Below are 14,602 nucleotides of genomic sequence, written 5' to 3'. Positions count from 1 at the left end.
ATACAGTCATCTTTTCAACTCTGAAACATGAACCTTGTCAGACTCAGTGCAACTGCTTTGCTGCCTGCAGCTCTAATGTTTGTGCAGGCATAGCAGATAATAAATTTCATGGTTTGTTAACAATTTGAACTCTCATAAAGGGAAATTTAGATGCACCAGGAGCACTTTAAGAAAGACATTTAAGTTGCAGTATCATTTTAAAACATGCTGGTATTACTACAGTGACTTAGTCAGAAAGCACTTACAAATACAAGATCTTTGATAAGGCCTTTGATATGGCTGAGAAACTAGGTTGATATTCCTAGGTTGATAGGTTGATATTCCCCTCACTTACACGTACACTTTTACAGGCAAAAATGTGAAAAATAAGCATTCTGAATATTTGTTCATTGAGGAACCATAAGGCTGGCTCTGTGTAAATTGTTGGTGCAAACCCACCTGATTTCTCAGTGCTTTAGAGTATATCACATCTGTTGAGTGGATCTATAGTGTTGTTCCTCTCTTTGTCCAGTTATAAATGTTTTTTCCTGTTCTTGTGTTGGCTTGTAGTCCCCCCGTTCTTCTTTCAACACCTGGACCACATGGGCCGACGGATAGACCACTATGAGAGGCCTGAGCTGTCCCTGGGATCCTATGAATACATGGCTACTTTGGATTATTGCCGAGTGAGTACTGCCATGTGCCAGCCCATGTACTGTGTTATGGCAAAACAAACAAGCTCCTCAGGGTAAATGCACTTGTAAGCTGCAAATCAGTTTCCAGGACCATTCTAGGAAATAGAGATAGGTGTGTTGTTCTTTTGTGCTGCAGAATGTCTTAAATGACTTAATCTTTTCAAACTTCAGCTCATTTTACAAAACTGCAAGTGTGACTTCATCTGACCGCAGCAAAGACATATTTTTCTGTTCTTGCTGGAATCAGGCAGAATTTTCTTCCTGTGGGTGGAGCTGAGGCCATGATAAGGTTAGAAAAGGCAACTGGGTACTACAAAATGCTCAGGTAGCTAGCAACATCTCCTTCAGACCATCAAATTATTGCTGGTATGAGGAAAATGAAAAGGTTCATTTCTACTTGCTCACTAGAGCACTGCTCCAAAATCCAGTGAGATCTCTGAGAAATGCTATAAGATTTGATTGAAATCTGGGTTAAACCCCAAAGCAGGACAAAACTGTGGTGAGATGTTGCAGAAATAGAGTGTGGGACACTCGGTGTACATCCAGTGAAGCTCCATCAAATTCTGAAGCCTCAACTTCTGCCATTTAACTTAAATCAGGGAGTTTCCTTGACTAGTCATCCAGTCTGGTCTGTCTGCTTGCTATAAAGATGCATCCTCAGACTTACTGCAATGTTACAAAAAATAAATCTCTTACAAAATAGCACTCTGCACTGGATATGCTAAGTCATTAAACGTGGCATTATTTTGTAATTCACTTTTCATTTAACTCTAAGTTGCAGAGGTTCTCTTCTTTTATAAATCCAGCTCAAGACCAGAACTGAGAAGTCATTTCCTTTTGTGCTTATCAAATGACAAGGATGAACAGCTACAAAGAATGTTAACAAATCCCAGCTGGTTTGCATTATTGCACTCCTGCTAAGCGGATGTGGTGAGAGCAGAAGTCCTCGTTTCTGCCATATATTTGTCAGAACTTGAGCAGAGATTCTTTCTAAATGCTGATCTGATACAAGAGTTCAGAAGCAGTTTTTGGTGCAGTTTCTGAAACAGGCATCCAAGTACAGTAAACAGAACAGCTTTGAAAAACACTGCCTGGTTTTGCCTGAGTCAAATGAGTGAGATCAAGGGTATAATGTTCAGTTTGCTTAAAAGTTTGCCAGGGACTAAGGATAAGTCATAATTCAAGGATTGGATGAATTTTTCTTAACTGGAATTTTTCTATGGTTTAGTTTAACAAGTATAATTTGTTTAAGAGGTCAGAACTCAATATGAGGGAAGTGAAACTGTAATGAAAAAGCTGTCCTGAATTTGACACCAAATAATGACTACTAATCATTTAATGGGAATTAAGAAAACTAATTTCAGGGAGTGTGATGTTTACTCTCGCTTTGTTCATTTTGTTTTAATTTCCTAGATACATCTCTTGGCATTACTACTTTTTTTTTTTAAACAAGTTTTCCTCTTTCTTACTTACAGAAACCTTTATCAGTAGTGTATGCACGATTTGTGTGCCACTTAACCCTGTGAATGAGAGGAACTCCCAAAGGAAAGCAGGGGTATAGAAAAATGCCAAAATGCGAATTTGTTTAAACAGAAGCAGAAGAGCTTGTGCTTCATCTTATCTAATGAACTGTTACCCTTTAGATATTTTATTCCATTAGGATGCTGTTTTCCAGTGATAATGTGCTATTCCAGGGCTGGACTTTACCCAATAGGTGCCAGCCCTCTGCAATAGTTACTATTTATGATTCACAGCATTTTTCAAATAACTGAACACTGTATTTGCATTGCTTTATCTTACCACCTCTAATTTTTTTCCTCATAATAGGATGCTAATTTTCCCTGTCAGTGATTGTTTTGTTTTGGTTTTTTTTCTGTGTAGGACAAGAAGCCTCCTAATCCACCAGCTTTCATCTTCATGATTGATGTATCATACAGAAACATAAAGAGTGGCCTAGTGAAACTCATATGTGATGAACTGAAGACTCTGCTAGATAAACTTCCAAGGTAAAGAGGCACTAGTATGCTTGGCTTAACTCACTACACTGCATTTCTCATGCTGCTTTGCATGTTGAAAGGCAAAACCAGGCTATGGAAAATGTCAGAATTTCCAGTACAGGAGTTTTTTGAGTGATAGTGACCAAATGTTAATTTTTAGCACTGCTGGCAATTCTTACACTTAGATGTCTGGGCTTAATGTATGAACAGAAAGAATCTTCCATTGCTACTGCACATGGAGCTTGCATTGTTTTCCTTTCTTGCAGTGAACTCTAGTGGTGCTATTGGCTCAGTCACAGCTTGTAGCTTCCACTTCTCTTGCTGCAGTTGTGTTCTCTGCAGTCCTGCTTTTCTCATTGAGTTAAACAGGGAAATACCCAAACCAGGAGTAGCCACTCTCTCTAAAGCCATGGTGCTGGTGGCTTGTATCTTTAGCTGTTAGTGTTAATTAGCAAAACTTTATAATTTTCTTGCTGCACTGTGAGACTTCTCTGTCCTGGTTTGTATGTGAGAGAACAGATCTTGTAGGCAACAACCATTTTATGAAATACAGCATGTGTGCTTTGTCAGCATGAAACTCACAGCAGTGGTGATACTGCTACTGTGGTAAATATTATTGATAGTGTATTATTTTAGTGTAGGTTTTAATGTAGTAGTGTAGTTTTCACCAGTCTTTAAATAACACAGGCATGTAGGGAAATGAGAGCAGTGAAAGACTGATGCTTTTTGTCCACATATAAAGATACATTAAAAAAAGAACATCCAAAAAGAAAATGCTTTCTAAATAACAATGCTTGCAGAGGGAGAACAAACTTGAGAAATGGAGAGCAGTATGAGGAAGGGTGGGAGATGACATCCTTGGGACAATCTGGGATATGTTAAAAATCTTTTTTCTTGTGGCCTGTGCCAGAAGGAAATTCCAGTCCAGGGGTGGGGGTTTAGTTTATCAGATGCCCATGTAAGGCCATCTCTCTAGTAGCTTTTCCCTTAAGATTGCACCAGAGACACAAGTGTTTGATATTATCCTGAACATATCTGAGTTTTCCATCAGGATTTGTGATGACTCTGAAGAAAATAAGAGGCATGAGTGGAGTAAGAAAAAGCATTTGGCAGTTTGGAAGCTTGAATAGGGTAAGCAGAGGAGGAATGAAAGCAAGTGTATCTATATCACAAAAGAGACTTATTCCTCCTTCTCACCAGCAGTCTGAGCGATCTATTGTGAAATAATTGGGCCAAAGTTTTCATGTCCACTGAAAGAAGCAATTAAAAAAATGAAGAAAGTCAGGCCCTTCGGTTTCCTCAATTTGTCTGTTGGCTTAAACAATACTAATTTAAAAGAAGACAAATGTAAGGCATTCCACCAAAACCTGTGGTGAAAATTTTGCTTAGATACAGAAGTCACTGTGTATTCATTTTTTGTTGCTGGACAAAGACACCTGCAGAAATATTCTGCTGTTCCCACAAGAGGGAAAAACCCTCTGCAGGGAATTTACCCTGAGCCTGTATCGTTGAGAAGAAGGACTTGGGATACAGAATAAGAATCGCTGAAGTTTCAGAGCAGATGTTTTCAAATGTGTTTTCTAAACAAGAACCCTGTCTGTGTTTTGAGAAATACTGAGAAATGTTTTTGTAGAAATGTGCTTAAGAGTTCAGAAAATCAGAGTAATGAGTTGTGCAATTATGATTTTAGGTACATAATTAAAAATAAAAACCAAAAAGTGTTTGAATGTATTTCTGTGCTTATGTGTCAGGTTTCTCATTGTGAGTCTTCAAAAATAACTAAGTAGAGTGTAAACTACAGAAACAATTGTCTGCTTAAAGGTAGTCTTTAAAACAATGATAGAACCTGGTTGAAGTGGGGCAGTGCAGACTGACACTGGTAAGAGCAATATCTGCAATAAAAGTCTAAACCACCTGGTCTGTAACATCTTTTTGGGACTGTGGATGCCTCTCTTTGAAGTAACAAAGTGCTGTATGTATAAAAATTGAATGGAACTTTGTCCTCATCAAGCTCCATAACTAATTGTGCTATTCTCTCTTTCCCATGTTATGATGTCAACGTGGCTTATTCTTTATCTTTGGGATTTTTGACTGTTTGAATGTGATGCACCATTGATAGGGTTGATGTAACTTGATAATTTTATTTTTTTTTAAGTAAACAATAGAGCAGTTGATTTTTATCAGGGTGTTTGAATTTGACCTAAGGCAGAGATTGAGGCCATTACATCTGCTTGGTTGTTGTTTGCTTTGTTGTTCCCAGTACAGATAATGATCAGAGACCAGCCTTGCATGTCAAAGGAATGCTTTCATTGCAAGGTTTATTATAACCAGTTGGGTTTTGTTTTTCTTACAGGGAAGAGCAAGAAGAATCCTCAGCAATTCGAGTTGGTTTTGTCACTTATAACAAGGTCCTTCACTTCTTCAATGTAAAAAGCAGCTTAGCTCAGCCTCAGATGATGGTGGTCACGGATGTGGCAGAAGTTTTTGTTCCTTTGCTGGATGGTTTCCTTGTTGACTTTCAGGAATCCAGATCAGTTGTTACCAAGTAAAGTACAATTATACTTCATGAGAGTAAGATGTGAATGCTTATGATGTGCATTCTGCCTTTTAGTCAGTTAGGTTTTGGGCAGTACGGGTATCTATTGAAATACTTCAGAAGCCAGCAGATGCTTCAAGCCCTGTGTTTCCTCCTCTGAGGCAAAGAAAAAGCAATAGCCGCAGCCTTCCAGTGCCAACCTGGGAAGATTCTGTAGGCCAGGTGTAAACCACCTTTCAGCTGTGCTGCCTCACAACTGGGAGGGGGGTCAGGCTCTGAGCTACATTGTGTTTTCCCTCTTGCAATGCACATCATGTGCACCTGGATATGATCTTAGGACTCTGAAGTCCTTTACAGCATCAGAACTACTTAATGGTTAGCTATTTTTTATTTATTACATATTCCTTTAGGGTACAAGCTTTGAAGCAATGCACCTCTTAGAATTAAAAAATGCATCTTTTCTTTTATTGTGGTATGAGATCCAAAGAAATTGAGCAAGCGTAATTTGTTTTTTTTTTTTTTTTTTTGCACTATAAATTTTCATGCTAAACATCTTCCTTTGTGAAGACTTGGTATGTTACAAGGTGTGTTTGGGATTACCTTACACTGACCAGGTGAGAGACTGATCCTTTCTCTTTCGTAGCTTGTTGGACCAGATTCCAGAGTTGTTTGCAGACACTAATGAGAGTGAGACCATCTTCGCTCCTGTTATCCAGGCTGGCATGGAGGCACTAAAGGTTAGAACATTCCTCTCTGTCAGAGAAGCAGCTTGAAATTGGGTTTGCTAAAAGCCAGTCCCATCACAATGGGGAATTAGGAGGAAAAAGATCGTTGATTGTTTCCAGCCCTAATGTTCTGTTATTCTAACAGTACCTTCCAATTGCTGTAGTCAGAATAAGAACTGACAAGAATAACATCTGTTCCCAGATGCTTTTATTGAGGGAAACCAGTCCCCAGAGTCTATTCCATGTAGGAGGGATGTTTAGGAGAAGATGAGGAGCAGGAGTCAGTTTCTTTTCAGCATTTAAGAGAAATAAAGAAATGGTTAGTTACCACAGCAAAACAAATTGATACTCTTGTGTTTTCACACATAGCCAGCCTGTGCATATGTGAAGGGTAGAAAAGTCAGCATAATGATAATAATAATGATAACATCAGACTTTGCTCTGGTTATTCTCTTGCTTCTGCAAAACTTGTTGTACAAAACAGAATATTTGTAACTGTAACCGAATCAGGCCATGGCTGGAGAGTTTCTGTTTAACTGACAAATTCTCCTGGTTTGGATACAGCTGGCAGGGAATCCACAGGCCAAGGTGCTGCCCAGTTGCTTCCTGTATGTCCAGGACATCCCCTGAAGTGCTGACATTCCCATGGAGCATTGCCAGTTAAATGCACAGCCAGTGGGGCTTTAAAAAAGGTTGATTTATCTGTGAGCATTGTGTGAATAAATCATGAACTTTGAGTACATGAATTTCTCAAAACAAAAATGAACATTTCTCAAATCTGTTCTTTATATATTGATTTAATACCTGCTTTCTTGTTATTTATTCATACTACCAGCAGGTATGAGTGCGAAGCTCATCTGAATGCTTTTTCATAATACTTGACTTCAGCAAAACAAATTTAAGGGCCATAATTGTAAATTTCCTTTGATGATGGCTATAAAAGAAAGCAGCTCTTAATTAAACTTACTTAGTTCACTATTTTTAAGTTATAATTTGTAAGGTTTTCACTCTGGATTATTAATCTGCAAATAACTTCACTCAACAAATTAGTTCTTGTCTAAAAAGAATAAATGGATTGCATATACATATATTTTAGAAATTTTAGAAATTTTGTCAAGCCAGTATCTAATCCCTGATGCATATCAGGACAAACAAGTATTTGGGAAGTTTTTTGTTCTTTAGCAGAAGGCTTCTTCAAAGGAATTGAAGAAACTGGCATTGGTGATTGAAATAACTGTTCTTGAAATATCAGGGGTGAAATTTCAGCCTTTTTGAGTCAGGTGCTGCCTTCAGTTGTGTTTCTGCCATAGCAGAGAGACTTCTGGTTTTCCCAGAATGCCTGAACTTACTTTGAAAGGTGGAATGTTTTGTGAACATTGTGATTTCAGATTTGTGTCTAATCTTGACACCAAGTGTAGATTGCAGGCTGGAGTCTGCTACAGGGATGGAATTGTCACCCATTTATGAGAAGACATGGAACAGCAGCGTGCCTGAACTGAATTTTTCTGTTCAACTGCATTTCCTTTTAATCTGATCCAATTTAAGTATTTGTATTTTGATGCCTGCTGCATAATGCCTGTGTCCAATTGGGAAGTCTCCAAGAGAGGAACTCCTCCTTTTGCCTCAGGAGAAAGTGCAGTCAAAATGCCTTGGCCAGCAAACCTGTGTGCTGGATTGCTGCTCCCTGAGAGGAGAGTTTGTCTGGGGGCTTATTCCATCAGGTGCTGAGCCTGGGAATGAATTCCTGGCTCTGAGGAGCTTGCACAAAGTGCCCACTGTTGTCTGAACCCCCAGAGTGTGAGTATGGGCTCGTTAACCCAGCAGTGGTAACTGTACCAATGTGTGTCTTTGGAACAGGCTGCAGAGTGTGCTGGGAAGTTGTTCATCTTCCACTCTTCTCTGCCAACTGCAGAAGCACCAGGGAAGCTGAAAAACAGAGATGACAAAAAACTGCTCAACACAGATAAGGAAAAGGTATTTGCTGCTCTGAGCTAAGACTTTCCATGTTCACTGTATCCATGGACAGGGGAAGCATGTTTTTGGTGATAGCCATACCTCACCTCAAACTTCCACTTCATCCTCTTGTCTTTATCTGACCCTTTGAGTTGTGATTAATATCTAATATGATGGTACTTGTATTTTTTTTCCTGTGCAGACCCTCTTCCAGCCACAGGGAAATTATGAGGCCTTAGCCAAGGATTGTGTGTCCAATGGCTGCTGTGTGAATTTGTTCCTCTTCCCAAATCAGTACATGGATGTAGCCTCCATGGGCCTTGTCACAATGTACACTGGTGGAACACTATACAAGTACAACAATTTCCAAGTAAGTGCTGCCAGTTTCCTGCTTTTCAGATAGTAATAGGGCGATTGCTGTTATTTTTCATCTAATTTCAGTGTGTGCTTGGACATTTAACTTAAAAGCAGAGCAAGTCTGGAAAACCTGGTTCTTAATTCTAGGGCATAAATTTCAAACTTAACAATGACTCAAAGTTGGATCTTGAAGTAGTAATAAACTGGTTGGCATCTTTAAAATTTACCTGAAATGTTAAGTGCATTCCAGGTAATGTCCAGACCTGGTGATGAGTGGTGAACACTTGCATATACCTGATTCTGATAATAGCAATCTATTTGAAATCCTTTTTAAAGGACTCAAGAGATGTGAGCAGATGTGCTGGGGGGCAGTGGGGATCCTGGGTGGGGAAGTTGGGTCACTGCAGTTCTGCTGCCTTTGGATGCTGAACTTCTGAACCTTGTGCTTTGTGTTTGCAGCCCAATACTGACAGCCCCCAGTTCTTAAGTGACCTCAGGAAGGATATCCAAAAAAAGATGGGATTTGATGCAACAATGAGGGTTCGGACAAGTACAGGTAATAGGACCAACAGGAATGAATTTTAAATAATGTAGTGCCATGCAAATCACTTGTAAGGTCAGGTTGGCTTAATTTCATTATGTACCTCTTGAAAACTAGTTGAGTAGACTGATAAAATCCATGGCTTTGTGTGTACGTGTTGTTACATATATATATGTGTATATATACACACACATATTTCCTGTATATGCCTCCTTAATAATTGATTTTCAAGTCTGGGAAAGGCTTCTGCTCACTCTGCACATGGACTGCAAGGAAGTTGTATAAAAGCATGTTGCTGCTGGACACTGACCCGTGTCTTCATTTTCATACTCTGACATTCCTGTGTCTATCCAGCTTTCATTCATTCTTAGCTCAAATGCAAGTATTAGAGAAAGGGACACACCCAAAGAGGCCAAGCCAGCAGTGCAGAAACTCAGGGTGTCCAAGTCACAGCTTTTCCCTTTCTCCAGCTCTCACAAAAGCCATTGGCAAGGACAGTTGTTGGGACCCCTGAGGCTGTAAAGCCTTGAGGGAAAATGGCTCCTGCTTCAGTAGGTGATGTCAACTTAATTTGCCATTTTTAAATGAAAAAATCTATTTTAATCTGGCTGCAGGCTTCAGGGCTACAGACTTCTTTGGAGCCATTTACATGAACAACACCACAGATGTGGAGATGGCAGCAGTTGACTGTGACAAAGCAGTGACAGTGGAGTTCAAACATGATGACAAACTGAATGAAGACACTGGGGCCTTAATTCAGGTAAAAAACCCTAATTCATGTATACCATAAAATGGTGAGCAAGACCTTCTACAGCCAGAGCAGAGAGGTGATGGTGTAGAAAAGATAGGAACAAGGCACAACTTGCACAGACTCTTGTGCTGTAACACCACTAGTAAAAAGTGTGTTCCCCTAGATCTGCGCTGCATGTTCTATTCAGGGGTACCCAAATCCTTTCTAAACACTGAGACCTCATCAGCTGTTTGTTTATTTCCATTTCACTGTAAATGAAATGGTGCCTCTGTTGCAGTGTGCTGTCCTGTACACATCGATGAGCGGGCAGAGGCGAATCCGCATCCACAACATAGGTTTGAACTGCAGCTCCCAGTTAGCTGATGTCTACAGGACTTGTGAGACTGATGCACTTATCAACTTCTTTGCTAAGTCAGGTACAGTTGCAACAGATCACTTCTGTTTCCTTTTTTACTTTGGCATGGATGTAAGGGAAGGAAAGGGGGCTGAAGTGATTACCTAGTGGGAAATAATTTTTTCTAACTTGCTACTCCACACCTGAGCAATTCCTGAAGTATTACAAAATTGAAAAGACATAAAATTACCTATTTTAGACAAATTGCCGTCAAAGTAATACTTGTGTGTCGGTAATGCACAGAACTGGACAGGCACAGTAAGTGGCAGTGGACATCCTACCACAGTGCTGGGGGTTTGGTGGGGTTTTTGGATGTCTGTAGAAGAGACTGAAAAGCAGCCTCAGCCCTCAGGTCTGTAAAATCAGAAACTAGCAGTAGACAAAGATACTTTGAGAGGGTGTCTTTTTAACACACACTTCTATTCTGTGCTTGCAGCTTTTAAAGCCATTCTGAGCCAGCCCCTGAAGACAGTCAGGGACATCCTGATGAATCAGACTGCTCACATGCTGGCCTGCTATAAGAAGAACTGTGCCAGTCCAGCAGCTGTCAGTCAGGTAAAACCCACACCCACTCCTACCCACCCGGGCTTTGCCACAAGTGCACAACCACCCTGCAACATCAGCAGAGCCAAAAAGCAAAATTTCAGGACAGACTTGTCCTTTTCTTTCAAATACAATTAGTGACAGGTGGGATCGAGTGGTGGCACTTAGAGCACACAGAAACTGTTGTTTGGGAGCAAAAGGCAATGCCATTGAGGAAACTGGCACCTATACTCACACAGAGGAGCTCAGCCAGCCCTTTTCTTCCTGCTGGAATTACACACTAACTCACAAAGCTTTCATTTTTAATTGTTTTGTTGTTATAGATGGTTGTAGTATTCTAGTTTTTGACTAAGCAGAGTGACTGATTTGTTTCCATTTAATTTATTCAGTCACATTTTAGTGATTCAACTCAAAGAAAGACTCAGGCTTCTCCAGCCCAGAGGTGCTGCCAGTAACCACAAGCCTGGGCAGTGAATTGTTCATTGTTGCTAAGGACCAAATATGTCAAACAAAACCAGAACCACTTACTGTGGACTGTTATTTCTCTCCTTAATTCTCCAGCAAGTACCATAAAAATTAACAGGGTTACAGGGAGATGACAGCAGCCAAGACAGAGACTACAGCTTACAGAGCAAGTAATTTGTGTTGGATTCTTACAAAATACGTTGTTCTTTCAGCTGATACTGCCAGACACGATGAAGGTGCTGCCTGTGTACATGAACTGCCTGTTGAAGAGCTGCGTGCTGGTGGGCAGGCCCGAAATCCCGACTGATGAGAGAGCTTTCCACCGCCAGCTGGTCATGGCCATGGGGGTGGCCGACACACAGCTCTTCTTCTACCCCCTGCTGCTGCCAATTGTGAGTCAGCAGTGCATTTTTCACTTGGATTTCTAACCTCTCTTACCTGGAAAGGAACCACTAAGATACACCAAGCCTTTCAGTAGTTACTTTTCAATTCCGCAGCTCTTGTGTCTTTTGCCCCACAGCATAGCCTGGATCTGAAGAGTGATGCTGTCCCAGCTGCTGTCCGCTGCTCCGAGGAGCGCCTCTCCGAGGGAGGGGCCTTCCTGCTGGCCAACGGGCTGAGCATGTTCCTGTGGCTGGGAGCCAGTGTGTCCCCAGAGCTCATCCAGGGGCTGTTCAATGTGCCATCCTTTGCACACATCAGCACTGAGACCGTGAGTAGATGCAGACTAGCAACTGAGGGTTTAGTAAGACCAGATGCTAAGCAGAGAAACAAATGAGGTCTTTTAAGAAGCAAAAACAGGTGACCAGCAGAAGGTATTTAGACACTAGAATTGCTTTAAGTTACATAACACTTTGGCACTGAGCACTAAGAGGACAGAAGCTTTCACAACTTTTTAAATCTTCTTAACCTTCATTGCAGATATTTAAGTCCTTTCAACTGTGTATTACTAAAAATACAACAAGACACTTTGCAGTGGTTAAATTTTCTTCATGATGCATTTTCATATAATGGTTATTTTAAACTGAAAAATAAGTCCTTGAGATGAGACCCTGTAGTAAAAGAGATGGATTTTCCTTGTTTAGTATGAGATCTACAGTAACTTATAATGTTACTATGAGTAGCTAGTCTTGGTTAGAGGTGTGACTGGACTATTAACAATCTGCTTTCCTTCTGATAGACATCCCTGCCTGACCTGGACAATCCATTTTCTAAGAAGCTAAAGCATATCCTGGAGCAAATCCAGAGCCAAAAGCCCCACACTATGAAGGTAACTGCTTTCTGTCTCAACTAATTCCTCTTACTTGTTCAAAGAAACACTCCAGGCTTTGCCAAAACTTTCCAGTGGCTGTAACAGGTTTTTTAGGTATCAGGAGTCTACCTGCACATGGGTGAGTTCCAGCATGATTTGTAGGCACAGGCATCTCAAATGTGTTTAATTCACAATCAAAACTGATTTTCAAAGGTAGTCAAGTTTAAAAGATAACCATTTTATTCTGCTCTTCTCAATTCACATTCATCTCTCCAGCTTGTGCAATGTGGAGATTTATTAGTTTTGGTGTCTTCCCCCACCTCAAGAGCATCCACTAAGAGACATAGGAAAATTGTGCTGCCATCTATTCTGACAGCATCCTAAAACTGTCTGTATCTCTTATTTTTCCAGCTGATGGTAGTGAAGCAACGGGAGCAGCCAGAGATGCTTTTCCGCCAGTTCTTAGTAGAAGACAAGAGTATTTATGGAGGAGCCTCGTACGTGGATTTCCTCATATGCATTCACAAAGAGATCAGCCAGCTGCTCAGTTAAGGCAACTCAAGTAAAATGCTCAGTTCCTTTTTGCCTTTGCAGGAGGGACAGTTTTAGGTGCCTGAAGGCTGGCTCACAGCTCCACCAGACCCAGGCCTTCTGCTGTGCTTTACTGACCCTTTTCTGTGCTCTTTTGTACAGTTTCATTTGATCCCACCTCTCCCTGAGTATTTTGCTTACTTCTTAAGCTGTAGAATAGGAAGTTTTGCACTCAGGTATTAATCTTCTGGGAGTCCTGAATCTTTCTCTACCTGAATTGCCAGATTTCAGAATTGCCAATGCTTAAGAGCATATATGATATACATTTCTTAAAAGACAATTTAGAAAACTCTCAATTATTCCTTTTGCTAGTCACAAGTTGTACCAGAGCTGGGAAAGATGATCAGAATCTGTACAGAGGAGGAAAAAAGACAAAACACTTCTTTTTCTAAGTGAGGACATGGAATTGAATCAGATTGGCAGCAAACATGTAGTTCAGTTTGAAGGATTTCAAAGTCCTTCCTGTGAAGCAAATCTCTATTCACTAAATCCCTTTATCCTGGAAGGGGCAAATATTACTATCTACAGAAGCAGAGCTCTGTGGAGCCTTCCACAGCCAGGGTTATCCAGGAGACAGAAATGCCTCAGTTTTGTAACTGGACTTGAGTAAGTGTAACAACAACTCACAGGATCGCAGGAAGTACAGGAATCAAACAATCCTTTTGCCCCCTTTGGCAGATGGTGTCACACTATTATGGTACGATTTTGTCCACTTGGGGGCAGCAATTAGCTTAGCATACTATTTAATTACATTTTCAAAATTGCACAGGTTAGGCTGTATTTAATGCATTTGCGAACTGGAATATTCCCAACACAACTCAGAAAAACCTGTCCCTCAAAATTTATGTGGCAGATCAACTGTGAGACAGTTGACACATTAACCAAAGGTTATTTGTGGTGCTATAAAGCCTCTTGTTTAATACCAGTTCTCTGTTAAATCAGTGACCGATTTAATCAGTGGTCACTGCTTTGAAAAATAAGCCTTTCCTAATACCAATATTGAAGGTAGAATTTGGAAAGCCAGAGCCTTTGGAACAGCTGTTTACCTCAGATACTTCATCTATCTCTTTGTCTCTTTAGGACCAATGCCTCTGAATGTGAGGTTTGAATTTGCCAAACTTGAAAAGCTGTTATTAAAAAATTAGTATTTCAAAGAAAGCAGAAAACACTCGAAAGTAAGGTTAAGCCTCAGTAAAGAAAAAAGTGCCTTTAAACATGTTAGTGTTGCTACTTACGTTAATTATTTAGGAGTCAAAATGCATAATTTTTTGGTTTGACAGCTTATCTATACAGTCCTATTCTTGTCATTGACCAAGAGCTCTTGAAATAAGTGGCTATATTACAGAAGGGTCCTCAGCCTGAGTTCAGCTGCCAAGACAAGCACTTTTTAGCTGTAGACATTACCCTGTAAAAAGTATTTGTTGCCATTTCATTTGTAAAATGACACCAGCAACATTTGTGTAAAGAAATAAGCAATTATTAAATATAATGTGTGTGTGTGTTTATTCTTTCATATATCCCAAGTTTTCCAAGGTTTTATGGCCATGGCATCCAGCAGTGAGTACACTGTAGGTCACCTGCTCCTACTGTGACTCTCAAGCAACCTTACATGGCCTCAGCATTTTCCGTGTTTCTGCTGTTGTCATCACCCATGGCTGTGGTGAGAAGACAGAATCCAAGTGAAGCAAAGTGTCCCAAAGAGGGGCTGTTCAGAACCAAGCTTAGGTAAGCCAAAGCTGTTGGTACTGGCAGAGCTCTGGTCTGACTGGGCATGTTAGCTGCAGTAAGGCATCACGGTGGGGAAAGCAGCCCCTGACAGCAGT

At 40.5% G+C, this 14,602-nt stretch overlaps 1 protein-coding gene across 2 annotated transcripts in view; it reads left to right on the top strand.

The window, feature by feature from the left end:
- Nucleotides 1-14,268, top strand: part of SEC24D (SEC24 homolog D, COPII coat complex component) — a 40,590-nt gene extending 26,322 nt beyond the window's left edge. For both annotated transcript variants that reach the window (XM_056489960.1, XM_056489959.1), the window contains exons 10-23: nucleotides 550-665; nucleotides 2,556-2,680; nucleotides 5,025-5,216; nucleotides 5,851-5,944; nucleotides 7,790-7,906; nucleotides 8,088-8,255; nucleotides 8,702-8,798; nucleotides 9,398-9,543; nucleotides 9,812-9,950; nucleotides 10,365-10,483; nucleotides 11,149-11,328; nucleotides 11,457-11,648; nucleotides 12,117-12,206; nucleotides 12,600-14,268. In XM_056489960.1, coding sequence (XP_056345935.1) covers nucleotides 550-665; nucleotides 2,556-2,680; nucleotides 5,025-5,216; nucleotides 5,851-5,944; nucleotides 7,790-7,906; nucleotides 8,088-8,255; nucleotides 8,702-8,798; nucleotides 9,398-9,543; nucleotides 9,812-9,950; nucleotides 10,365-10,483; nucleotides 11,149-11,328; nucleotides 11,457-11,648; nucleotides 12,117-12,206; nucleotides 12,600-12,740 — 1,916 coding nt within the window. In that variant the 3' untranslated portion in view covers nucleotides 12,741-14,268. The remainder of the gene's footprint in view (nucleotides 1-549; nucleotides 666-2,555; nucleotides 2,681-5,024; nucleotides 5,217-5,850; nucleotides 5,945-7,789; nucleotides 7,907-8,087; nucleotides 8,256-8,701; nucleotides 8,799-9,397; nucleotides 9,544-9,811; nucleotides 9,951-10,364; nucleotides 10,484-11,148; nucleotides 11,329-11,456; nucleotides 11,649-12,116; nucleotides 12,207-12,599) is intronic.
- Nucleotides 14,269-14,602: the final 334 nt, after the last annotated feature.

Source organism: Oenanthe melanoleuca, chromosome 4 (assembly GCF_029582105.1).
Source record: "Oenanthe melanoleuca isolate GR-GAL-2019-014 chromosome 4, OMel1.0, whole genome shotgun sequence".
In the NCBI taxonomy this organism is placed as follows: Eukaryota; Metazoa; Chordata; class Aves; order Passeriformes; family Muscicapidae; genus Oenanthe; species Oenanthe melanoleuca.
The sequence above is the reverse complement of the archived record's forward strand: the minus strand, read 5'-3'. Positions and strand labels throughout refer to the sequence as shown.